The sequence below is a fragment of the Sarcophilus harrisii genome, chromosome 5 (genome assembly GCF_902635505.1).
Source record: "Sarcophilus harrisii chromosome 5, mSarHar1.11, whole genome shotgun sequence".
Classification (NCBI taxonomy): Eukaryota; Metazoa; Chordata; class Mammalia; order Dasyuromorphia; family Dasyuridae; genus Sarcophilus; species Sarcophilus harrisii.
The window spans coordinates 211346339-211372067 of record NC_045430.1 but is presented as its reverse complement, the minus strand read 5'-3'; the positions used below and the strand labels follow the sequence as shown (position 1 = coordinate 211372067).

General features: G+C 35.0%; 1 protein-coding gene across 8 annotated transcripts in view; it reads left to right on the top strand.

Moving 5' to 3' along the window:
• The window catches only part of DIP2C (disco interacting protein 2 homolog C), a 581014-nt gene that overhangs the window by 431308 nt on the left and 123977 nt on the right, over window positions 1-25729 (top strand). For all 8 annotated transcript variants that reach the window (XM_031939601.1, XM_012551185.3, XM_023505023.2 and 5 more), the window contains 2 exons: window positions 19818-19957; window positions 23029-23165. In XM_031939601.1, the coding sequence (XP_031795461.1) occupies window positions 19818-19957; window positions 23029-23165 (277 nt within the window). The remainder of the gene's footprint in view (window positions 1-19817; window positions 19958-23028; window positions 23166-25729) is intronic.

Genomic DNA, 25729 nt, shown 5'->3' with positions numbered 1-25729 from the left:
TGAACATATTCAGAGTAAGAAAGGTAGTTTCATGGGGAAAAATAATGGCAGTTTTAATTTTTTTTTCTTTTTAAAAATTAGTATCACTTGTTTTCATATCATTTTCATTTCCCATTATGTCCACCCTCCCCAATCTAGAGCCATTACTTATAATATTATATATTAAATTAAGGGGGGGAGTTCAACAAATCTAATCAATACATCAAAAGAATCCAATAATATACGGTGTTCCACACCTACAGTTTTAGTTATTGTTGTTTAATTGTTTTTTCAGTCTTAGATGATTCTTTGTGACTCCCATTTCAGGATTTCTTGGTAAAGATCCTGGGTTGCTATTTCCTTCTCCTTGCTCATTGTACAGATGAAAAAACTAAGGCAAATAAGTAAATGACTTGCCCAGGGACTTACAATTAGTAAATGTTTGAGGCTATATTCCTGAACTCCCTGAACTCAGGAAGATAAGATTTTCTGACTCTTGGTCTGGCATTCTATTTGCTGTGCCATCTTAACCCTCACAGTAACACAGAATAAAGAAAGGAGAGAGGAGGTACATTCTCAGGGGGACCAATCATTTTAAATTATTTCTCCTGCATCAATTTTCCAGGTCAGTTGTTTTTCCAATAAGATATTTCACATAGTTTTCTATTTTTTTTCATTCTTTTGGTTTTATTTCATTGTTTCATAAAATCATTAGCTTCTATTTGCTCAATTCTAATTTTTAAGGAATTATTTTCCTAGTGAGCTTTTATACTTCCTTTCCCATTTAGCTAATTTTGTTTTTAAGGCATTCTTTTCATTAGCTTTTTGTATTTCATTTTGCACCACTCTCAATTCTCTTTCTAATTTTCCCTCTATTTCTATTATTTGATTTTCAAAATCTCTTTTGAGATTTCTATGGCCTGAGACCAATTCTTATTTTTCTTGTAGGCTTTGACTATAGAAACTTTGACTTTGTTTTCTTCTGAGTGTGTTTTTCAATATTCCTTGTCAAAATAGTAATTTTCTATGGTCAGAATCTTTTTCTATTATCTGTTCATTTTTCCAATCTATAATTTGCCTTTTAATTCTTCTTTAAAGTAGGGCTCTGTTTCTGGAATGGAGGGTGCACTGTCCCAAGCTTCAGGGGTTTTGTGCAGCCGCTTTTAGAGATCCTTCTGAGGACCTGCCCTCAAGGACTGCCCTGGAATTGGAAGGAGCTTCCTTGTTCCATTGTGACTACAAGTTATGTGTAATACAACAGAGTCTTTCCTCAGTGCTAGTGTAGAGATTTCCTGTGAGCTGCCATTAGAAGCTGCCATTGCCACCATTGCCAGTGCCCACTCCTGGTTTCCCCACTGACAAAACTTTCCTGCAGATTTTCTACATTGTATTAGACTGGAAAATTCTTCCACTCCATCTTTTTGTATGTTCTGATGCTCCAAAAATTGTTTAGAGTCCTTATTTAAAGGAAATTGGAGCTATCTCTTCTTCAGGACCAAAGTTGTTTGTGTATAATTATATAACATTCAGTTTAGTTATTTCATCCTCGTTTTTTTCCTTTTACATTCCCATGATCATTGTATGTCTTGTTTTTCTGGGTTTTTTTCTCATTACATCAGTTAATATAAATCATGCTTCTCTTTGATATGGCCTTTTCATCTGAGATATTACATTCATCATGTTATATCTGCAGCATGACTAGTGTTTCTAAATCTATGCAACATTGTAGATATTTTTGTCCTATCTTTGTCAACTTGTTTGTTACGTTTGTCGGTTATCTAATATTTCTTAACTTGGCCATGAAGTAAATTTATGTTAACTTGTCCAGTCAATCATTGAGTTTTTATTAAATACATCCTATGTGCTACACACTGGAGATACAAAGACAAAAATAAAACTATTCCTTCTCTCAAGGGGCTTGCATACTATGGAGAAAACAATGTGTACATAGAATTATGTACAAAATAAATATGAAATAATTCTGAAATAGGGGTTTTAGCACCTGACTCACTCATAGTTCTGCTTATTACAGCACATAATATCACACTCTTTTAATGACTTTTCACTATATGTTGCCATACTATTAGGATGCTAGTGTTTGATTTCTGGATATATTTGTTCTTTGCTGTTTTCCTAATCAGACTAACATCCTTTCCTTACTTTCCTATCGATTCCTTTGTTTTAAGAAAAGACAGGCATTTCCTTTCTTATATTGTTACTACTATTGCTTGTAGTGATGATGTTGATAATAATAATAATATTTCAGTGGCACTTTGTTTTGAAAGTACTCTGCAAATATTGTTTTCTTCACAACAGTCTTGGGAGATGAATGCTGTTATTATCCACATTTTACAAGAAGTAGGAAAGCATCTGAATTGAAATTTAAATCGGGTCTTCCTCACCCCAGGTCTAATGCTCTGTCCACATGTAACATAGCTGTTTAGACTTTAACACAGAAAGTACATGTTTTTATAAACTGTTCCCACAATAACTCTCAACAGGTGTGTGATGCATCAGTTTCTCAGGTGGTTTGACTCAGACTGAAATTGTAATTGTTAACACTTATTATTGACAAGGATGGGATTCCCAACTTCTCTAGATCTTCACTTACAAGTTGATGTAAAATTGCACTAAGTCCCCTTTTCCAGAGGAGTCATTGAGAGTGACCAGAGCACTGAAAAATGCTTAGGATTTCAAGATTGTACACACTTCCCTTGAAACTGTAACTTTCAAAATGAGGCAGCAACATCTATGGCTGCATAATCTCTCCTTCTTTGGAAATCAAATATTACACCATAGACTTCAAGCTTCCAACATCAATATTGTCTATAAAAGGAATTGCCAAAGAAGCTATTTATTGAGATGATCCCAGCCAGGTCTTATTATGTTGCATGCTTCATCTTATTATTAATTAGGCATCTCCTAAATCATAGGATGGATTCAAAATTCTAGGAGCCACAGTAAAAATTATTTTTGGAACTTCCCACATGCAGAAAATATACTTGTGACCTCACAGGATCATTAATTTAGAGTTAATAGTGACCTTAGAAACCATCAAGTCAAATCCCTGTCTGTAAAAGATAAGGAGACTGAAGTACAAGGCTTTTAAGTGCCAGAGACACACGGTTAATAAGTAACTGAGAAGGGATTTGAATCCAGGGCTTTCTGACTCCAAGGTCTGTGCTCTATCTGTTGTGTCTTGCTGTCATGCTGAATTATTTTCTTCCTTTTTAAAGTAATAGTATTTTATTTTTCCAAATGTATGCAAAAATAGTTTTTTTTTAAATTCACCTTTACAAAATTTTGTGTTCCAAATTTCTCCCCGCCCAAGACAGCAAACAATCCAATATAAGTTAAACATGTCATACTGAATATTATAGTCTATTTAAACTAAACCTTTTTAAAATATCTATATTTTTAGTCTGTCTGTGTGTGTGCTAGCATATCTACTAATGAATATCTGAGAGGAAATCTAACCTAGTGGATAGACAACCAATCTTGGAATAAGGAAGACCTAGGTCCTACAAGACTTCTGACAATACTGTCTGAGTGATCCTGAGCCAATCAATTCTCAGCATCCCTAGGCAACTCTGTAAGATGATAGATTGCAGAACAGTTGTTGAGCTACCTGGTAATAGGAATTTTATTGCTATAAATTTCTGCAATCACATATCTGGGTCTATATGTACACATATATGTATATTATAAGCATATGTGTGTATATATATATATATATATACACAGTATGTATTGTATATAAAACATGTAATATATAGGTGTATGTGGCATATATTACATATATATTTGGAATATGTATGTATATATTCACATATCCATCCATCCATATATAAGTATGTATGTATGTCTATGCATATATATGTATATATACAAACTCATACACACAATGCAGAGATGTGATTTTATTCTGTTCGTGATTGGTGATTCTAAAAGCTATATTTTAAACCCCTCCATGGCCTAATACATTATTTTTGAGATTTATCATGGTTGAAAAATTATCCTCTGGTCTATCTAATGATGAGCTTCCTGGAATTCAGATTTCTTGGTCCTTAATAAAACACAATTCAGTTCCTTCAAACTATACTTGAAACCTTTCCATTTCGGTAGAGCTGACAGAATATAGATACTCATATAGTCGCAGAAATTCCAAATATACTTTCATCTAAGACTGAAAAGCAGTAGATTCGAATTTGAGTTATCTACATAATATATGTCTACGTAGTCTCTATTTTTCACTTCTAAAATTTTAATTTCCACCAAAAAATTCACCTTAGGGTGCAAAGTTAATTTGCTTTAATACATAATAATAAGAAATACAAAATTACTTTGTTAAAATTCATAAAGCATCAGCAATAATTATAAAAAATAATAATTAGCATTTATATTGCACTTTATCATATAATACAATAGAATGCATAGATTAGGCATCCAGTGAGTACTTTGAGACAACTGCCCAGGGTGTGGGTATTAATGATCTTCCCTGGAAAGCATTACACATGGTCTGTATCCTTGGCCCAGTGTTAGTTCAGTGTTTTTCTACTTTCTCGATTTCACTACATAAACAGAAAAGTATTCTTGAGGAATAAAAATCTCGATGATTATAATATTTCAGTTAAGGGGATTTGTAAGAATTAACATACCATAAATGCCTACATGGAAGAAAATATGTCAGTTTTAAAAAAACAATAATTCACATTTAAATGATTTTGTAGTGTCTCATGTATATTACTTCATTCAGTGCTAATGATATCTCTATGATGAAAATAATATTATTATCCCCACTTTGTAAATGAGCAAATTAAAGTTGAGAGTGGTAAGGAACTTAAGCCAGGATCACACAGCTCAGTAGGAGAATCTGAGGTGGGATTCAAACCCAGATTTTCCTGACTCCAGCTTTATACCAGACTACTACATTTAAAATGAGGATGATATTTTAGGTAGATGATAAATCAGAAAAAAGACAGCAGCAAGTCACGTATTCATTCATCCTGGCCAATTCAAAATGTAGACAAACTAGACACCTAATTATGGCATTCACTAAAATTGATACATATACGTGTAGTGGTTGTTCAGTTATTATAGTTGTGTCCAATTCATTGTGACCCCATTTGAAGTGTTATTGGCAAAGATACTGGGATAGTTTGGCCTTTCCTTCTCCAACTTATTTTACAGATGAGGAAACTAAGGCAAGCAGGGTTAAGTGACTTGACCAAGCTCACCAAGCTTGTACGTGTCTTCCTTACTCCCGGCCTAGTATTCTATCTACTCTGCCATGGAAAGTAGATAGCAGAAGAGAAAAATGGGAGGCAAAGAGACCAATTAGCACGCAATTGTAATATTTCAGGAGGGAATTGATTAAATCATAGACATAGAGTAGAGTCAGAGTCAAATATGAAAGTTGAAATGAAGATCAAATCCACAAGGTTTGGAAGAGTCAAAGATTATTCTGAGTTTGTGATCCCAGAATTCCCCTTTATACAAATAGAAAAGTTACAAAAAAAGATCTTTGGGGTCAAAAATACTGAGCTCTATTTTGGACATGATGAGCATGAGACATTTATAGGACATCTCAGTGGAGATGTTTGGTAGGCAATTGATGGTGTGATCTTAGACCTGCTTAGGGTTTTCATCTTATAGGATCTGAATATTTAAGTTTGGGAGTCATCTGTCCAGATATGTTAATTGAACTCCCTCCCACCCACCCCACCCACCCCCGGCCCAGAACTGATAAACTCACTCAAAGAAGGAATGTAGAAAAATAAGAGAGCCCATGACAAAACTCTGCCTGTGAAAAGGGGAAGAGAAGTGGCCAAACAAGGAGAAAACAATATCGTGAAGATCCATGAGCCAACATACTAAGGAGATCAGGAAGGATAAGGACTGAGATTTTTTTAAAAAATTAGATTTGGCAATAAAGAGATCATTGGTTACCTTGGAGAGTAGTTCATTTAAAGTCCTTCACAGAGCATCCCCTTTTGACTCTTCAGTCTTTTTACCCTTTACTCTCTGCTACAATCCAGCCATAATGGCCTGCCTGGTGCTCCTGGCACCCAACAATCCACTTTCCATCTTGCATTTGCACTGACTCCTCTTCCTCCTTGTTTTTCCTCTTCTTTCATCTTTCTCTCAGAATATCAGGCTTCCTTTAAGACAGCCCCCCTACCCTCTTCTGCAGGCCTTTCTCAGTCTCTGCTAGATGCTAGCTTTCTGCTCTAAAGTCACTTTCTTGAATGCATCCTCTTTGTGTATATATGGTGTCCCCAACTAAAATATAAGCTCTTTGAGATTGGTAACTCTTTTTATCTTTCACTGTATCCCCAGCATTTAGCAACTCATATGTGCTTAATGAATGCCAATTGATTGAGATTAAAAAGTTTGATTACAAATGAAGGAGAAACGAAAGGGAGAACGAGAAGCTGAAGACAATGAGTATAGATGGGCTTTTCTAGATTTTTTGTGAAAGGGGGAGACAGGAATGTAAATACATATGTGTATGTAAAAATACACATTTGCAATACACACATACATATGTGTACATATAGTAAAGGGGATGATTGAGCTAAATGAAGGTTTTTGTTTTGTTTTTTGGGTAGAGGAGCACTAGGTTGTTTGTAGGCATCAGGAATAAAGCATATGAATAAAAAGAGACTGAAGATTAAAGAGAAAGTTGCAAACTCCTGGAGAAGATAGGAATCAAGGGCACAAGTAGAAGGGTTGGCAAGAACGGCTTTCTCTTCCTTAGAGACTAAAATAAAGGAAAAGAGCATGGGGGGAGTAGTAATTAGGGGAATGCTCAGTAGCTACGAGCAAGAACTTTCCAGCTGTAGATCCCTAGAAATGAATATAAGCTATGACAGTAAAGTGATGGAACTGATTTCCACAAATCCCATATGGAAATTAATCTCATTATCACCTTTTCCTTTCCTTCCAAGTTGAGGTTAGGGGTAGACAGAATCATCTCTGTGGGATTGTATATATGAAAGATTGGATCACTAAATCTCTTTTAATGGCAGGAGACCTCTCAGCTTGAGGGAGTGAATCCCTGTGTCATTTTTGATGATGATTATAAAGATGATTGGAGTAGCAGGACTTTGCCAGAGTATATATAGCTGTGCTTGCTGTTATTCAGGCTTAGCATCAAGGGGACAACCACTAGTTTCGTCAGTTTGGAAGGAACCCAATTTTTGTCACTGCTCCAAACATAGAGCAAAACTTTTAAGACCAAATGACACTAATGGCACTTTCTTGTGCCAGTGTGCCAGTGTTGAATGTCAGGGGTAGGTTCATGCTGTGAGAAGCTTAAGATTTTCCCAACCCAGTTGACCCATATGACCAGGGATGGAATTTGTGGATTGCATGGAAGAGCTATTTCCATGCCAATTAGAGGTAAATTCGAGCATTAGGATTCTTTGAAAGCTGTCTTTTGGGGATGATTGGGCTTAAAAAACCTTTTTAATTGAAAAAAATGTTTTGTATATTTTTAACATTCATTTTTTAAATTTTGAGTTCTGAATTCTCTTTTTTACTCCCAACCCTCTTAAGAAGGCAAGAAATGCCATATCAATTAATCAGACTTCTGAAAAATGTTTGCATGCACCTGTTTTTATACTCCTTGTGATATCATTTTTGCCTACTATTCTAGTGTGCTCTCTGTGAAGGGTATAATAGAGATAGTCTCACTTAATAGCTAAAGTACTGGACTTAGAGATGAGTAGGACTAGGTTGAAGATCTGATTCTTAACATCTGTGGTGAAATGTGACCATGAACTGGACTGTTGGCCTTTAAAATCCTGCTAAACTCTAAATCTTTGATCATATAATCCTTGCATGCCATTTTACTTATCTGATAAATATTGGCAAGAGGTAAAAAAAAAAAAAAACCCAGAAAAAAACTAAAATTACAGATTACATTGGATTTCAAGGTGCTAAATAAGATCAAGACTGACAGATTGTTAGCTTTTAAAGATAGTACTTGAGTGAATTGGTTCACCTGTGCCTTAATAAAATCGTATCAAAAAAGGACTGTTTTCCAAAATTTGTTAATGCTTTAAACATATCTTGCAAATACATGGTGGGAAGAAGTGGTAATAAATGCTTTTTGTAATTGGACGTACCATTTAGACTATCCCATTGTACTGTTTCCTTTAATATAATTTGGCACATTTTCTAATAGTAGCTTTGAACAGTCATCAATGGTCACTTTATTTAGATTGGAAATCTTGTTAGTAATGGAAAACTGGCAGCTGGGTACAGTGGATGGAGCCTTGGGCCTGGAGTCAGGAAGATCTGAATTCAAATATCCTCTCAGACATTTAGATGCTTTGACTCTTAACCTGGACAAGTGAGGATCCACATTAGGATCCTCAACTGTAAAATGAGGACAATAATAACACTTACCTCCCAACTTGTTGTGAGGATCAAATTAGATAATATTTGTGAATATTTGTTGAACCTTAATAAGTACTGAATAAATGCTTTTCTTTTTCTTCCCTTCCTCCCCTTCCTTCCTTGTTACTTTCCTTCTTTTTTCTTTCCTTCCTTCCTCCCTCCCCTCTCTTACTTCCTTCTTTTTTTCTCTTCTTTTTTCTTCCAAAACCTTGTTGTCTAATCTCTCATAACCTCCCATATTTCTTAAATCATTTTCCAATGTTTTTTTCTATCAAAGTACATTAGATGACCTTTAAAGTACCTACCAAATTCTAAAATTTCATAAGATTGGAACACCTGCCAGCTTCCAATTTAATTATTGTCTCCATCTCAGGTAGAAGTCAGGAAATATCCAAATTGGGAAACAAATTAAATTATAGTCTCCATAACTTGTTCATTATGAACTATTATTGCCACATAGAAGGGATGGGATTAGTGAAAAGAAGCAACTGATTTTTATTGGAATAGAATACATTGACTCTACTGCTTATTTTGTGACCTTGGGCAAGTCAAGTTACCTCTAGGTCTCAGTTCTCTCATCTGTTTAATAAGAAGGTTTGTACTAGATCATTTTGAGGTCCCTGTATTAAACTTCTCTGAACTTGTTGCTTCATCTCTAAAATAATAAATAAAGATATATAGAAATAGAGACAGAGCTCTAGGTAACTCAGGGAACTTGCTGTAAGAAAAACACTTTGTACACCTTTTTGATGTTAAACAAATGTTAGATATTTTATAATTATTATTCAGTTCAGTTTCACAAAAAAACTTATTGTTTATTAAATGGGAAAGGTGCTAGACATCAAATCTCTACCCCTGAGGAGTTTACATTCTACATATGGAGTATAACTAAAATTCATTTTAGAATATTTAACTTGTAAAATCACAAATATTCATTCCAGTCACTTTGTATTTTTTAACTAAGAGCTTGTTTTTTTTCCATTCACTAGAATATTAAAGATTTGAAGTAAAGGCTGAATATAAGAGGTCAGAGGCTAAGTTATTAAGTAAAACTAGCTTTCATCCACTCTATTAAAACTATTATTTTTAAAAGGCGAGTAGGAAAAGGTTAATCATTGTCACTCTGTCTGCAGATTTCAGCATGTGGAGCAGACTCAGATGTTGTATGTTTAGTCCAACACTGCTGGAGGCATCACAACTCACATTTTATTGATTTGTTAAAAAGCAAATGAATACACACAATCTCTATAAAAAAATCAAATACATTTGACCAATGAATTATATGTATGCTTCTGTCAAAGGCAAGTTCCTTGGATGAGGTTAATTGCTTTTTATCTCTTGTTAGAAAGAGTGCTGGGCCTGGAATTTTCATGCAGGTTGATGTATTCTCTGCTACCAATGGCAGTCCACCTGGCACATTGTTTTAGGGAGAAATGACTGTGTTCTCATAATCAGGTGGAGAATTAGCATTTGTATTCATTAGTGATTCAGCAGAAGTGCTTGGGTCACTTTCTTGGCATTTATTTTTCCTCTTTTGAGAGAGAGACAGACAGAGAGAGAAAGAGAGAGACTTCCTTGATTTCATCTGTGTGGGATATTCCTATTATAGAAAGTTTCTCCATTCAATTCAGATTAACAATTTGTCTGACAGTTGTGGTCTTAGTGCATTGTACCATCCTCTTTAAGATAACCTTCCATCTTCTCTTTATTTTACATGTTCTGACTTAAATATGTGGTTTTCTCCTATTAAAATGTAAGCTCCTTAAGAACAAGAACTGCTTTTCCTTTTTCTTTATATTCTGAGCACATTTAGCACAATTCCTAGAACAGTAGTGTCAACTCAAATAGAAATAAATTTCTTTTGATTACATTTTGACTTAGAAAACCAAAACTGACCATTACCCGAGTCGTACTATATACATACATACATATATATATATATATATATATATATAAATTTTGTTAAACATATCCCAGTTACACTTTGATTTTGTCCTGGCCTGTACTTAGGTATATTGGGTATATTGAATTTAAAATTTTACATTTCTGGTATAAAACATACTAAGTGCTTAATAAATGAGAACACTGAGAGGTTAAGTTCTTTGCAAGTGGAAACAGTTTGAATATGTCAAAAACTGGACTTGAAGTCAGGTCTTCCTATGTCCATTTTCCCCAGCTTCCTCTATTGTTTTTCTTAATTGTAAATGTTATTAAAGCACTCCATATTAATGAGCACCATAGTTGAAGATATGGAAACATTTCTGAATTAAAATCCACTCAAATTTTCTGTCACTTGATTTCAATTTACATTTTCGGATACTTCCTCCTAGGGAAAAAAGTAAATTGGGGAGTAGAAAATCACTGTGGGTAAGCTTAGCTTCTAAGAAGTAGAGAGCAGGCTCAAAAAAGCCCTAAAATGAACAGGGGAAAAAAAGACTCCCTTCATCCCAAACAAATAAACCTGCTGCTCGCAAAATATAACCTTTTCTTTCATGAGTGTCTGTACTACCATGGAGTACTTAACTGGTCAAATTAGATTTCACAAAAAGTAGAGAAGAGTACTTAAGAGAAATTATGGATTCAGAGACTTCCCTGCATGCTCAATAGCACTGCCTCTCAGGCAGTATAATTGCCAAAAATAAATCAAGAGATCACCACGCACTGCAGTGTCCTCAGATGAGTTACCCAGATTCTTGTGCAACCCCCATCTGTAAGACTCAGGCGATATTACAGAATTTACTTACAGATATGTATTGTGAGAATGTTGATTAAAGGAATGTTTGAAAAGCCCTTTGGGCTTTTTAGCAGAAAGGTTCTATTTAAATAAATAGCTTGCTATTAGCAATAAAAGAATAACAATTATGCAAAGTTGCAATTAAAACAACAAATTGGGAGAATAAGAAAACTCACCTGCCAGTCTCAAGTCACTTATCCTGTTTGAAACTTTCTAACTTAGAAGTATGCACGGTGAATATAATAAGAGACTAGAGGGAAAAGGGAAGAAAGAGTGTTTTCTTTGATCATGTGGAGTGGTTCAGTTCCTATTTTGTTCTATTTTATGAAACACAAAATAATATAACTTTCAAGGGCTCAGGAGAGAGACAAGGGCTGGGATAGATTCCAAATGATCTGGAATCATCTGCAAAGAGATAATGGAATCCATGGGATGAGACCACTAAATGAGAGTTTACAGAAAGAAAAAGAGAAGAGGACCCAGCACAGAGTCATGGGAAATACCTACCAATAGTGAGTGTGATGTGGATGACAGTGCAGGAGACTGAGAAAAAATGAGGGAGAGAGGGAGGGAGAAGATAGAGAGAGACAAGAAAGGGAGAAACACACAGATATATAGAGAGAGATAGAGACATATGAAGAGAGAAAATTTCAAGAAGAAGGTGGTCAACACTAAGAGGGCTTACAGTGAGTTCTAGACAGGTGAAGATTAAGAAAAAGCCATTAGAATTGAATTCAATTAAGAGAGTATTAGTAATGTTAAAGAGGGAACTTTCCATGGAACAAAGAGATTAAAAGATGTCTACTGAGGATTGAGAAGACAATGAGAAGAAAGGCAGTGGAGGCAGCAACTGTAGACAGATTTTCAAGACTTTAGCTAAAATGAGTAGGGGAGACATAAGATGATAGCTAGTCAGCATGATTATAATGAGGATTTTTTTTTAATGGGAGAAAATTAGGCATGTTTGTAGACAGTATGGAAGTAACCAGTAAATAAGGAGAAATTGAAGATTGGATTCAGTGTTTTATTATTAAAGAGTAGAAGTGATAGGGAAATCAGGCAGAGCATAGGATTGAGGACCTTGGCATAGAAGGACCATCTCATCATCAAATATAAAGTAAAGGTCAATATAGAGGAAAATGTGAAATCAGGTGAGTGTGAAATAAGAAGGAAGGAGAAAGAGTATTCAGCAACTATTCTAATTTCTTTTTTAAAAAATGTGAGGCAGTCTTCAACAGAGAGGGTGGAGTTAGAAGTGTCACTGGGAGACAAGAAATAAAGAAAAAGATTGCTATAGTAATCTGCTATGGTAAATGGGATGGGGGGAAATCAAGGAAGAGGAGAAGGAGAAGTATTGCTGTCCTGTAGTGAGGACTGGATTGAAATTAGCTCAATAAATTTGTAATGGATCCAGTCTGGTTCCATGTTTCACAAAAAAATGACAATAAGATGTCTCCTTATTGGTCTCTACGAGGATAGACCCAGAGTTTTTCCAAGTCACCTTCAGCTCCCTCATTTCTTAAGGAGTTTTTGTTATTCAGGTGTTTTATTACACTTGAACCTTTCCAGACAAATACTAGTTGGCTCTGAATACAAGGCTATGCAGACTACTTTAAGTATTCTAGGAGTAGAGGGCCTAATTCTCTCTAGTTTGTGAGAAAGAATATTAGCTTCTCTAGGCTATTGACTATCACTGCTGCTTTAAGAAAGCAAGTAAAAAAGTGACCCCAGGCCAAGAACCATTTTCTCTTGGGCCAGTTCAGAAAACACATTCAGTTCCATGAGCACAGGATAAATGCCTGAAGTGTGTAGAACACCCTTCCTACTGTTCTGATGTATAAATTCATTAAGAAAGTTTGGAATTGGGACTGGGCTTCTTCCTCCAAGATGCTTGTGCACAGTAAGCACTTAAATGCTTTTTTTCCCCCCCTTTCATTTAACTCTTTCAATCCCAGAGATTATAGAGCTTTAGCTAGATTTCCTTTTTAGTTTGGAATTTTTCCATAGATATGGCATTTTAACCTATTGCATAAATAGCTTTGTTTTCAGATTGCATTAAATTGGAATTTATGATTCATGTGATTATTATCAGGGTATATTCTGTTTTGTTTCCTAACCTTTGAAAGTACAGCTTCAACTTTTGGCATTTATTGTTAGGGATGCAAAATGTAGGCTAACATAATAAAACCTTAAGTTAAAACTACAATTGCATCAGGGAGATATAGTGCCTACTGGTATTTGTGTGTCTCCAGCCGATGAGATGTTTATTACTTACAAGATACACTGGCATTTTAGACTCCGTAACTCTTGGATTTGGTCAACGGAGGAAAGAAGATTATGGGGAAATTGTAAATACAGCATGGTGCAGAACAGTAGCCTCAACATTAATAGAAGTGAGCCTACTAAACCACATGTAAGCCACATATTTACTTAGAAAATCACATATTAATATGATATTATATTGCATTTTTATTTTGATAAATATTTCCTAATTACATTTTAATTTGGGTCAGGCCACTAGGGACTACTGCTGGCCATATCTGACATCTCTGATGTAGAAGTTAGAGAATTGATTTCAGAGCCAGAACACTTGGGTTCAAATCATCTCTCTCATTCATCCTGTGTGATGCTGGATAAGTCATCTGACCATGACTACTCAGTATTCTAAGAAATTCTCTTAAGACTATAAATTGCTTAGAACATCTTGTCTTGAAGTGATGTGAGCTTCTTCATGTGGGAATTCTCCATACCAATAAAATCCCCTGCCCTTTCAAGTATTATTATTTCCATTAAAACAAATAAACAAATCTAATCTATTTCTATAGGAAAAAATAAGCTTCCTATCAAAATAAATTAATTACCACTTTAGAATAATCTACAAAAGATTCAATGAAGGGGAAAGGAGAAAGCAAAAGAAGGACACTCAAGAAGGTAATATATTTGTTTGAATTCAATTCTCCCCATATTCCCAGTGATCATTGATTTGGAGACTATTTCTGATTAATTTAAGAGAATGCATATTAAGTGCTAAGAGATGAAACAGGAAATAAAGATCTCTGTAGCCAAGTGATTAAAAAAATGTCTACTTTGTGATTCAGGTTGTCAACCCAAAAACCTATTCTCAGCTTTGAGATTTGGGAAGTACAAGTAACTTTTGGTTTTTTAATGGATTGTTTCCCCAAAATATGTCATTTGTTTGGGAAATGTCATGTATTTTCCCATAGGAAAATTTTTCTTTTATATTTACTGGTCATGGGTTCTTTATACTCTGTGTATAATAGGGACTTGTGTGGTTCAGTGGAAAGATGGTTGGATTTCTGAAGGTATGGACTGAACCACTTTCTATTGTTTTATATACTGCTACACATGACTTGAAAATGCAGCTGGCTGTGGCCCATTCTAGAAATACTAGTTTAAGAACCTCTGTTTATTCCTCTGACTCAGTGCCAGTCATGTTTCCACTAAAACACACAAGCCTTGTTGTCTTTCTAACATTCTTCTCCAGTCCTCATTGATGTTATCCTGATTCCACAATCCTGATGCAGCAGAAAGTTGGAGTCAGGAGACCTAGGTTTGCATTGCATTGTTATTCTATCTAGCTATGTTACTTGACTAATCACAGTTTTTCTGGACCTCATTCTCTCCATCTGTAGAATGAGTATGATAACACTATTCATTCTTACATAATTTATAATTCTTAAAGTACCACTTAAATATGATTATTTGTCTCCAGTTTACTTCCTTATAGCTGTTAAGGGACATTCAGAAAATCATACTCCTCTGTACACAAGAAACAAAACACAAAACAAATAAACAAATGATTTCCAGAGAGCTATGAGTAATTATTGGGTTCCTGTACTAGCCTATGAAAGCCAGTTCAAGCCATAAAATCCCTATTGTGCTAAGTAGAATTTCAACAATACCTGACCACCATTTATAAACATCACTTCAGATTTTAACTCAGGTCCTCCTGACTTCAAAGCTGGTGCTCTATCCACTGCACTATCTAGCTGCCCCCAACAGCCATTTATTAAGCACTTATTACTTACCAGGCACTGTACTCAGAATTGAGGATACAAGAACAAAAATGAAATAGATCCTGCCCTGAAAGAAAGGATCTGTTGGGCAAGACAATATGTACATAAAAGTATTTATAGTCTATAATACAAAAGAAATATCTTGCTGGCTTGAAGACAAGGAGCACTTGGCACCTGGGAAAATATTAAAAGTCCTCCTTGGGGAGAGTTCTTGGACTGACTTTTGAAGGAAGGTAGAAGAGCCCTCTCTGGGTTATATTGCAGCTGTTCTTATTGGGGAATTCAGGTATACATACATGAAGGGTTTTGTGGAGGGTGATGGTAAAAAATACAGCAGTGAATAAAGGTCTTTAGTTTTCCTCCATTAGAAAAGATGCAGTGAATGACAAAGTGGAATTAAAGCCATCACAGACCGTTCCCAGTCAGTCCATTAGATGCTGGAAATGCATTCATCATAACTGTGTTATTTACATGCTTCCATTTATTCTTCCTTAAGCACATTTGGGCTCAGCCAAATCTCTGTTTGCCGACACTGGGCGACGCAGAGAGATGTCGCAACCTGTAGTGCATATTAATTGAAATTTATAGCAGCTATTACTTCTGGTGCTATACAAGCATGATTAGCTAAAGAACTTTCTACTATTTCAAACAGAACAGAGCTGGTCTGACAGGTAAAGAGAGGGATGCAAATGGGCTTCAAATGAAAGCATTTACTAGAATGAATTCTTGTACAATGGCAGATTATGGAGACCAGATAATGCATATTTGTCCCTATTCATTTGTCTTTAAATTTCTGGCTTTAGCTGTAGATAGCTTTAAATTAGACCTGTCTTTTACATTTTTAAATGCAGAAAGTAGAGTGAGGTATATAGTTGGTATCATGGATGGGGTGCTGTCTCTGAAGATGGGGAGACCTGAGTAAAAATCTGAGCTCAGATTCTTATTAGCTGTATGACCCTGTGCAAGTCACTTAACTTGTTTGTCTCAGTTTACTCATCTGTAAAATAATAATTACAGCAGCTAACATTTTTGTGAGTATGGAATGAGATGAAAAAAGCCCAGTGCCTGGCACATATCAAGTAATATATAATTATTGGTTATTACTTTCCCAGCCCAGGAAACTACTATGATAATTCAGTATAGTAACTCATGGCTTATGCATGATATTGTCTGACATGAGATAATATACATTTTAATACCCTGATTACTCTGAAGCTGATAACTATAGGAACTAAGAAGTGACTCTGTCAGTGATCCCACTACCAGGCATGTGTCCCCCCCTCAAGGATATCAGTGACAGAAATGAAGTTCCTTTATAAACCAAGATACTCAGAACAGTCTTTTTTGTCATGACAAAGAAATGAAAACAAAATGGGTTGTTCATTGATTAGGGAAAAGATAAATAAATGATGTAATGTAATGTTACTAGACCTTTAGAATTGGAAAATATGAATTATTCAGAAAAACGTAGGAATATCTCTGTGAATAGATGCAGAAGAAATGGAGAATTAGAACAATGTGCTTTGTTGACGTAGAGTGAAATGAGACAAAACTTTCCAGATGAATTTCATTCTTTGGGGCATTTTTGTTTGACTGTTTTTCTTTGTTAAAAAGGAAGATTCAATTCCATGCGTTCTGTTACATATTTCCAGAAAAAAATTTGATGTAAAAACAAAGGTCATCAATAAACTTTTTAAAAGTTTATATATCTTTATATATATATATATATAAATTATATATGTATCACACATATCATATATATAGGCATATATATGAATTACATATATATGTATCACATATCATTTATATTATATATTTCTCTTCCACATGAAATGATGGAATATTTTTTAGCTAAGCATGTTTGTATAACCCCAGAAGTAGTAGCTACTACAACTTTCAATTAATACACGCCATGGTTCACAGCCTCTCTACTCTGCCAACATAATGAGGAATCTCTTTCCACAAGTACAGCTCAGAAATTCTTCCGCAACCTAGAGCCTTAAAAAATTGTCTGTGGCATCAGACAGATGACTTATCCAGGGTAACACAAGTAGTATGTATCAGAGATTGGACTCCAGTTATGATATATGGTATACATAAAGTATATGTTATTGAGAATTTCCCAAGAGTTTTCTCTTGGTCTGTTTTTCCCCTCATTATCTTGTTTATGACTTCAACAATTTTTAAAGATGGTCATAGAAATAAAGATATTCTAGTTGAATTAATAATTTGAAATTTCCTAAAGACAGTATCTTACAAGAAAACTTTGCAAAATCTTCAGTTTTTGTTGCTATACTTTTTTTCAAATTTGGTTTAAACTGGAACAAGAACAAGTCTAATAGTCCCTTAGGTAGTTCCCACAGTTGGCAGAAGTTCCAAGATTCTTTTTTTGTTGTTGTTCTTGTGAGGCAGTTGTAGTTAAGTGACTTGCCCAGGGTCACACAGATAGGAAGTATTAAGTGTCTGAGGTCTCATTTGAACTCAGGTCCTCCTAACTCCAAGGTCCATGCTCTGCACACTGCACCATCTAGTTGCCCCAAACCCCAAGATTCTTGACTAGAAATCAGTCCTACATTACACTTGGTACCTTCCAGCCACTTCTCCACACTTGCTCTGATCCAACCATTCTGACCTGCTTGAAGTTTCTCATACAGAATGTTCCATCTCCTATTTTTGTAACTTTTGCCCTGGCTAATTACCCCCAATGTTGGAATTGCTCTGGCTCCCTCCCTCAGCCTCTTAGCTTCCTCCCTTTTCTTAAAGATTTAACTCAAATCCCATAATCTATAGGAAGCCTTTCTTGGTCTCCCCAGCTTTTAATGTCGTCCTCTCTCAAGTAATCTTCCATTTAATCTTGCTCTCTGTCTTCTATGTGCTCTATTATTAGTACATTTTCTCTCATATTACAATGTAAACTCCTTGAGAACTGGGACTGTTTTTGCTTTTCTTTGCATTTTACTTAGCACAGTTATTAGTTCATATTGAGCAATAAGTAAATGCTTATTAACGGACTGATGTGCATTTTCTGTCTCTTTATTATCTCCTATTCTTCTGTGTTTTAGAACTTGAAGGAAATTATGTAGGGTAAGGTGAATGTAACTTTCAAATTTCTGTCTGTAGTTTCTAAAATATCCTCATATTTTCCCCCACTGTGAAATAAATATAAATAATGATTATGTTTGCAGAGACAATGTATGAGATTCCAGGGACACATCTTGGGAAACGTTGAAATTTCTCTCTATTAAAAATGAATTTTCATAGTAGAAACTGGTGTTGAAACCTTAGCTGCCCACCATCTATGTAATCAAGTTGTGTATAGACCTTTCAAGTTAGAATTTTTCCAAAGTTAAGCCAGAGTTAGATATTATTGTTCTAGCCTTCTTCAATATGGGTAATGGTTTTCATTTGTCTTCAGCTGCTTTAAATTTGTCTTTACCAAGTAGAATCCTGTGAGCACTATTGAAAAACACACACACTGGCTCTTTTAGCTCTGGGGTTTCCTTCTTCCAACTCCTATATAAGAGGCTTGTTTGCATCTATTTACATCCTTCTCAAGAGGAAAATCATGTGAATATTTCTCTTGGCTTGCTTTTGCCTAATTAGTATTTACATCCTCTAGAGTGGAGGGCTGGGAGGGAAGGGAGGGTTGCCTTCGTATGTGTCCCCTTTTTGTGTATGGAGATGTTCCTTATAAAGTTTTATAATCAATATTGTTTTTTTCTCTTACTGGTCAAAGGTTTGCTTCAATTTTTAGCCCCCAAAACTAATTCAAAGTTAAAGCTTCCATTTAAAAAACAAGTAGAATGTGTCTATTAAAATTATGAACTCCCTCACACCATACAGAAGCACATCCTAACTACTATCAGATATACTTTCAAACATCCAGAATTTGGAAAAGATAAATCCTTGACTTACAGAGAAATTTAAATGCCTAGGAAATCTTGGTGCTGTCTTGAAAAGTAGTTCAAGACAAGTCTCTCTCTAGAGATGAGGAAAGTAGCTCAAATGCGTGTCTTTCTGGTTTTATTTCAGATGTGGCAATAGATAAGGACATAGAATTAATATTTTTTTGAATTTTGAATGATAATTGTATATATAGATAAATATAAATATATCCAAATAAGAGTCTAGTGAGTAGGAATTTGATGACTCTATTTTCTACTGAATGTTTTAAAACTAGGGTCCATGAACTAAAAATTGATGATAACTATTTCAATTTAATTGGATTATTTTGTAATTCTATATATATTTTTGTGTACATTTATAGACATTATGCCAAGAAGGGATCCAGAGGTTTCAATAGGCTACTGTAGAAGTCTACAAAGTTCAGAATCCTTATTGTATGTTCATGATATAGTATACAAACATAGAAATGTTATTCTCCCCTTTACCCCCATTTGTAAAACTGGGCAAAGCAGGACTGACCCACTTCATGGAAAAGTATTGATTTAACCAATGACTTTTGGGTACCATAATGCACCATACCTTGAAACCCTCAAGAGTGTCATGTAAGTAAAAAATGCCATTCACATTCATGAACAGAAAAACCAAGTTCTTTAGGAAGTATTAAGCACCCATGACTGTGAATGCTTAGGTGAGGTTTCTCTGTGACCCCTTGAATTAGGAAGCTTCCTGTTCAACTTTTGAAATTGTCCTTGCAGGCCCACAGATGATAGTAACCAGCCTCCAGGCAGGGGAGTTCTCTCTATGCATGGGCTCACCTTTGGTGTCATCAGAGTGGATTCTGAAGAAAAACTCTCTGTACTGACGGTGCAGGACGTAGGCTTGGTGATGCCTGGAGGTAAGGACTAGCAGCAGCACTGGGTTCTGGGTTCTAATCAATCATTAGATTGATTTTTAAACTTTAGAAAAGGTAGTACTAGAAATAGCAGTACTGTGTAACTAGAGGAATTATGGCACCATATTGATAGAGAATATCCTTTTTATTTCTTATCCCTTTTATTTTATTTCCCTTTATTCAGAAATGCTTTCTTTCCATAAGATTTTATAAAGGTGAATGTTGAAAATTAGTTTTGCATGTATTTGGAAACATAAAAGACTATTAAAAAAAATAAATAAATGCTAAATGTTCTGAGCTTTTAAAAATACTACCCTTGAGAAATTTCCCTCTTCTTTATTTTGGCTAATACCTTTCCCCCCTTTTCCTTTTTATTCCCCCACTTATCCAGATGCAGCATAACATTGGTCAGGAAAGTTGTTTTAGTTCTGACTATTTGACCTTAGGTCAATCATTTAAGCTCTCTTGGCTTCCATTTTCTTCAAAATAATAGGGTTGGACTACCTGTCTGGTATGTGATGTTGCATAGATTTTAAAACCCTGTGATGGAAATCCCTAAATCCCTAGATTGCCTGTTTCATTTCCACCTTTGACAATTTTTATTGATTCTTTTCAACACATTGGATATATGTCCTTTCAACATTGGCTCATAGATCTAGAAATCAAAGGGGTATTTGAGATCCTACTCATACATATTCCCTGATATTACAACAACAATGGTAATGATAATTAACATGAATGTGGCACTTTAAGATCTTGCAAAACATTTTTTAAAAATATAATCTCATTTAACATGTATTTCACCATATTTAACATGTATTGGACTACAGCTAGGGTAGATGGTAGGGAGAAGGATGGGAAAATTTGGAACAAAAGGTTTTGCAAGAGTCAATATTGGGAAAGTTACCCGTGCATATGCTTTGTAAATAAAAAAAAAAAAAGTTTTAAAATAAAATAAATAAATAAATATAATTTCATTTTTTCCTCACAACAATGCTGGGAAGTGGGAGCTATTGGTATTCTAGTATAGTTTCCATTTCACAGATAGACAAACTGAGCTGACTGAGGTTAAATCCCCACTGTGTCCAAGACAAGCCAAATTAAGCCTTCCTGAGTCCAGGTCCAGTGCGCTTTGTACTATGGTGCCACCTAGCTGCCAAGTGCTTTACATACCACTCATTTGATCTTTCCAATGTTTCTGGGAGATAGGTGCTATTATTATCATCCCCATTTTACAGTTGAAAAATCTGAGGCAGACTTGGATAAAGTGGTTTGCCCAGACTATATAACTAGTAAGTGTCTGAGGCTGGACATGAATGATGCTTCTTTAACTCTAGAGCTAGAGCTCTTTCTGATGCACCATTTTAAGTCTTGGTGGTAATAATCTTTTTTGTCCATTTATCAGAATCTTACGCTTTACTTGTAACAGAATCATTGTTATGTGCATTATTGACATCAAAATAAAGCTAGTTTAATGTATTTATCTGCATATATAACTGTAATTATGTGATTCAAAGCATGATTTTTCAGGAGAGAGGTAGTAGCCAGCATATTTGGAGTCAAGGAATGTGGTCTAGTCCCAAGCCTTCTGTTTATTATCTATATAATCCAAATATGTTTTTCTAAAAAAAAGAATATGTTGTAGGATTATAGATTCAGAGATATATTAAGAGGTCACTGGAAACGAAGTCACGTGTAAATGAAAAGCTTAGTCTGAATGATCTTTGAGATTTCTTTCATCTCTAAATCCTGCAAGCTTGGGTACCATGCAAAACTTGTGAATTTCCCTGCCATTGTCTGGTCTTCCCGTTGTTTTTGCTTCACCCCTTTCAGACACAAAGCGAATCAAACTGCTCATTGAATTCTTCCTCCTGTATTCCCCCACATCACATTGTTACCTGATCTCTTGGCAAGTTCATTAGCCATCCTGTAAACTTTGCTCAAAAATTACATCCTTGGCTTTGTTGCCTCCCTTGCCTGAGCCTACTCTGCTTTCCAATCCTAGAGGCATCTTTTTTTCAAGTTTATAATGAACTCCAAAATTCCCAAGAATTCCCAAGGTTGTTACCCAAACTGAACTAGTCCTGGTATGAGTCCAACTCCTTGTTAGGAATTGGAGTGAATGGGTTGGAACCCTCTCCAATGAAATGTTAGTCTTTATGATCCCTGGTAACATTTGTATTATGCATTTGAATAGGGTGGATATTTTAGTGAATTTATCAAGATGCAGCATGTGAAAAAAAACAAAACAAAACTTGGGAACTCTAGCTGGGAAGTGATTAAATAGAAGCCTAGACTTCTCTTTGGATACAGTTACACATATGAAAGAAAATTTATACTGAGAAAACAGTCTGCTAACACTTTTGCTGCATCTTTAAATTTAATAAAGAACTGAAGATCGCAGTTTAAAATTTTCATTTGAAGCTTAAATATGGTTAAGTTTTGTTGCTTTAGTTTTTAGCTTTGAAAAGATTTTAAAGGACAGCTGTCCCTTCATGCATCTGTTGATTTCCAGGGATGTGGCTATCCTGTAAGCTTAAATTGACTGCCATATTGCATTTATTTAATTGAGGCAAAAGACATGGCAACACTAAATCCTTATGTATTCATATCGTGTATCTCAGTCTTACCCACACATCGTAGAAAGTTCTCCTTCTAGCACTTAATATAGATTTTGAACACACTAAGTACTCGATAAATGATTGTTGGTTGAATGAATGAGCACCTAATCCATTTCTTTCCCATTAGCTAAATAATCAGAAATCTTATGGCACTCCAGTGTTTTACTCAGTATTTTTTCACAGAATGGATGGAAAGCAGATTTACCAATCCATGGCTCTGATGTTATAGCATAATGTTTTAGATAAATTGTATGTATTGAAAATGGAAAAAAATTTAATTATTTATCTCTGCCACTTTTTTTTTTTTTTTTTTTGCTGATAGACACAAAATCATGTCTCCTTTCTTGGGAAAACAATTACTGAGCTTTTTGTTATTCTGTTGATTCTATCCAGGCTCTCTCTTCCATTTTGGGGTGTATGTTCTTTTGTAATGTTCTTTGTGCTTTCTTTTAGCTATCATGTGTGCAGTGAAGCCAGATGGAATTCCTCAGCTGTGCAGAACAGATGAGATTGGAGAGCTCTGTGTGTGTGCAATTGCTACGGGTACATCATATTATGGCCTCTCGGGCATGACCAAGAACACTTTTGAGGTAGGCTGGATGGAAATGTCACCAAACAACCCTGCCTTGGGGTCATTTTTGAAGCTTCACCTTATGGTAGCTATTTTTAGATCTCACATGGTGGTTGAATAGGGAAGAATTATGAATTTTCTTTAAGGAAACTGATAGACATTTTTGTTAAAGTGATTGACTGGTGAACTTGGAATTCTGCAATAACTGCAGACTTTCTATATCACTCTGGCTTAGAGGCTAGTGTCAAGTACACAGAGGGCTTTTTCTCTGGCAACTATTAATCTTCTGGTCAGAAAGTACTTATGTATTTGTGTTCATATGGCATTTTGAAAAGTATTATGCAAAATGGCAACTAGACTGTAAGATCTTTGAGGGCCAGAAACATGACTTATATCATTGTATTGCCCAAACACATAGCACAAAGCTAGACCATAATCAGTATTAGAAATATTAGTGAATGAATGAATAAATGTCCAACAGATTATGGACCTCGGTGGGCCTGCCTTTGAATCCTGACTCTGTCACTGAGCAAGTTACAAGATATCTCTGGGCCTCGGTTCTTAATTTGTAAAATGAGGGGGTTTGATCCTTTACCTATAAGATCCTTTCTAGCACTAAATCTGTGCTCCAGTGGAAGTTTCCATCTAATCCTTAATTTGGATAACCCAAAAGAAGATATAAACATCTAAAAATGTGTGCAAATTGTTGTGTAAACATCATGTACCATCATATGAGTAAATGTGCATTGTGGAATAGTGAGCAAAGGGAAATTAGGAGAAGCTTAATGTTGCAATAGAATGAGCTTGGGGTAAACAGAATGGACTGTTACCCTCCGTGCTCATATTTTACCCTTCTACTTGTAAATTCCCTAAAGACATAGGAACAGGGTCTTATCTAAACTTTGTTTCTGCTTCCAGCACCTAATATAGACTTTGAACACACCAAGTATTCAATAAACGATTGTTGGTTGAATGAATGAGCACTTCATTTCTTTCCCATTAGCTAAAGAGTCAGAAATCTTATGGCACCTCAATGTTTTGCCCAGTATTTTTTCACAGGATGGACAGAAAGCACATTTACCAATTCATGGTTCTGATGTCATAGCATAATGTAATAATAATTTCTTTAAAATGCTGGCATTTATATAATGCTTTAGGGTTTGCGAAACACTTTGCAAATATTATCTTATTTTATTCACACAATAACCCTGAGAGTTTTTGATGCTATTTGAGTTAATAGATGATATTATCAACCCCGTTTTACAGATAAAGTGACTGAAGTGAGCAGAAGTTATTGACTTGCCTGGAGCCACACAGCTAATTAAGTGTCTGAAGCTGGATTTTAATGCAGGTTTTCCTAACTCCAGACCTGTTGCCCTATCCACTTAGTAATTTACCTTTAAAGTAGTTTAGATGAAATAAGAAATTTATTTGATAAACTGATAAAGATGAAAGTAAAATACTTGGTATCCTTGAACAATAAATGCATCCAAAATATAAACAGTAATGGTTTGACAAGTAAATACTTATTTCTCTTAGAGGGTTAGATTGGTGAGACTAGGGCTGATATTTTCCCTATTTTTCATGAGTTCCTTGGGATGGTGTTACGGTTATGTCAGCTTTTTGGAATTGTAATCTTCATGGTTTTTGAAATCTGCATTCAACTTTTAAAAAATATGCTTTGAATACAGACATAAGCGTACCTAAGTAAAACTTATGTATCCTTCCATACATGATTTATTTATCCATAAGCTTAGAAACCACATTTACACTTTGATTCAGTTACATTTTTCTTTTTCATTGTAGGGAATAATAAGAGAAAGTAGCATCTTCATGAATGAATGGTATCAAATATTTGTGTATAACATGAATTATAATTTTACTTATATATTCACTTTCATATGTAAGAATTTTAAATAAATTTTATTGACTTTTTTTTGTTTTCATATCCCTTGCATTTTTTATTTCCCTGTCCAGATATTCATCCCTCAAAATAAAGAATAAAAAGAGAGTTAGTAAAAGCTCAGCAAAACGAATCAGCACATTGAAAAACTCTATTGTTATATGCAGTGTTCCATATATCTCCGCCATTTCTGCAAAAAAAAAAAAAAAAAAAAAAAGTAGGAAAGAATCTTCTCTTATCTCTTTTTAGGGGCCAGGCTTGGTCAAAGTAATTACCGAAAACTCAGTGTTGTTTCTTTTCGTGTTATTTCTAACACATTTGTGGTTATAGTTATTGTGCATATTGTTTTTTTTCTTTTTGTCAACAACATTTAATACCTTTCTTCAACTGAATTAATTGGCATTTACTTGATTATTTTTTAACAAGACAGTTGACACTAGAGAGCATATCTAGATAAGGGTGTGTAAGCAGAGAGGGATCTGGAAACAGTTATATAAATAGCAGAGGAGAAAAAGATTTAGGAAGGCCTTGGTAGATATCATGAGATCTTGAAGGGCTGCCATATGAAAAAGTTGTTTGGACTATTGATGGGTGGGATTTTCAGGGAAATATCTCTATCTCTTATATCTCTAGTTCATTTTACAGATGAAGAAACTGAGGCAAGCAAGATTAACTGATTT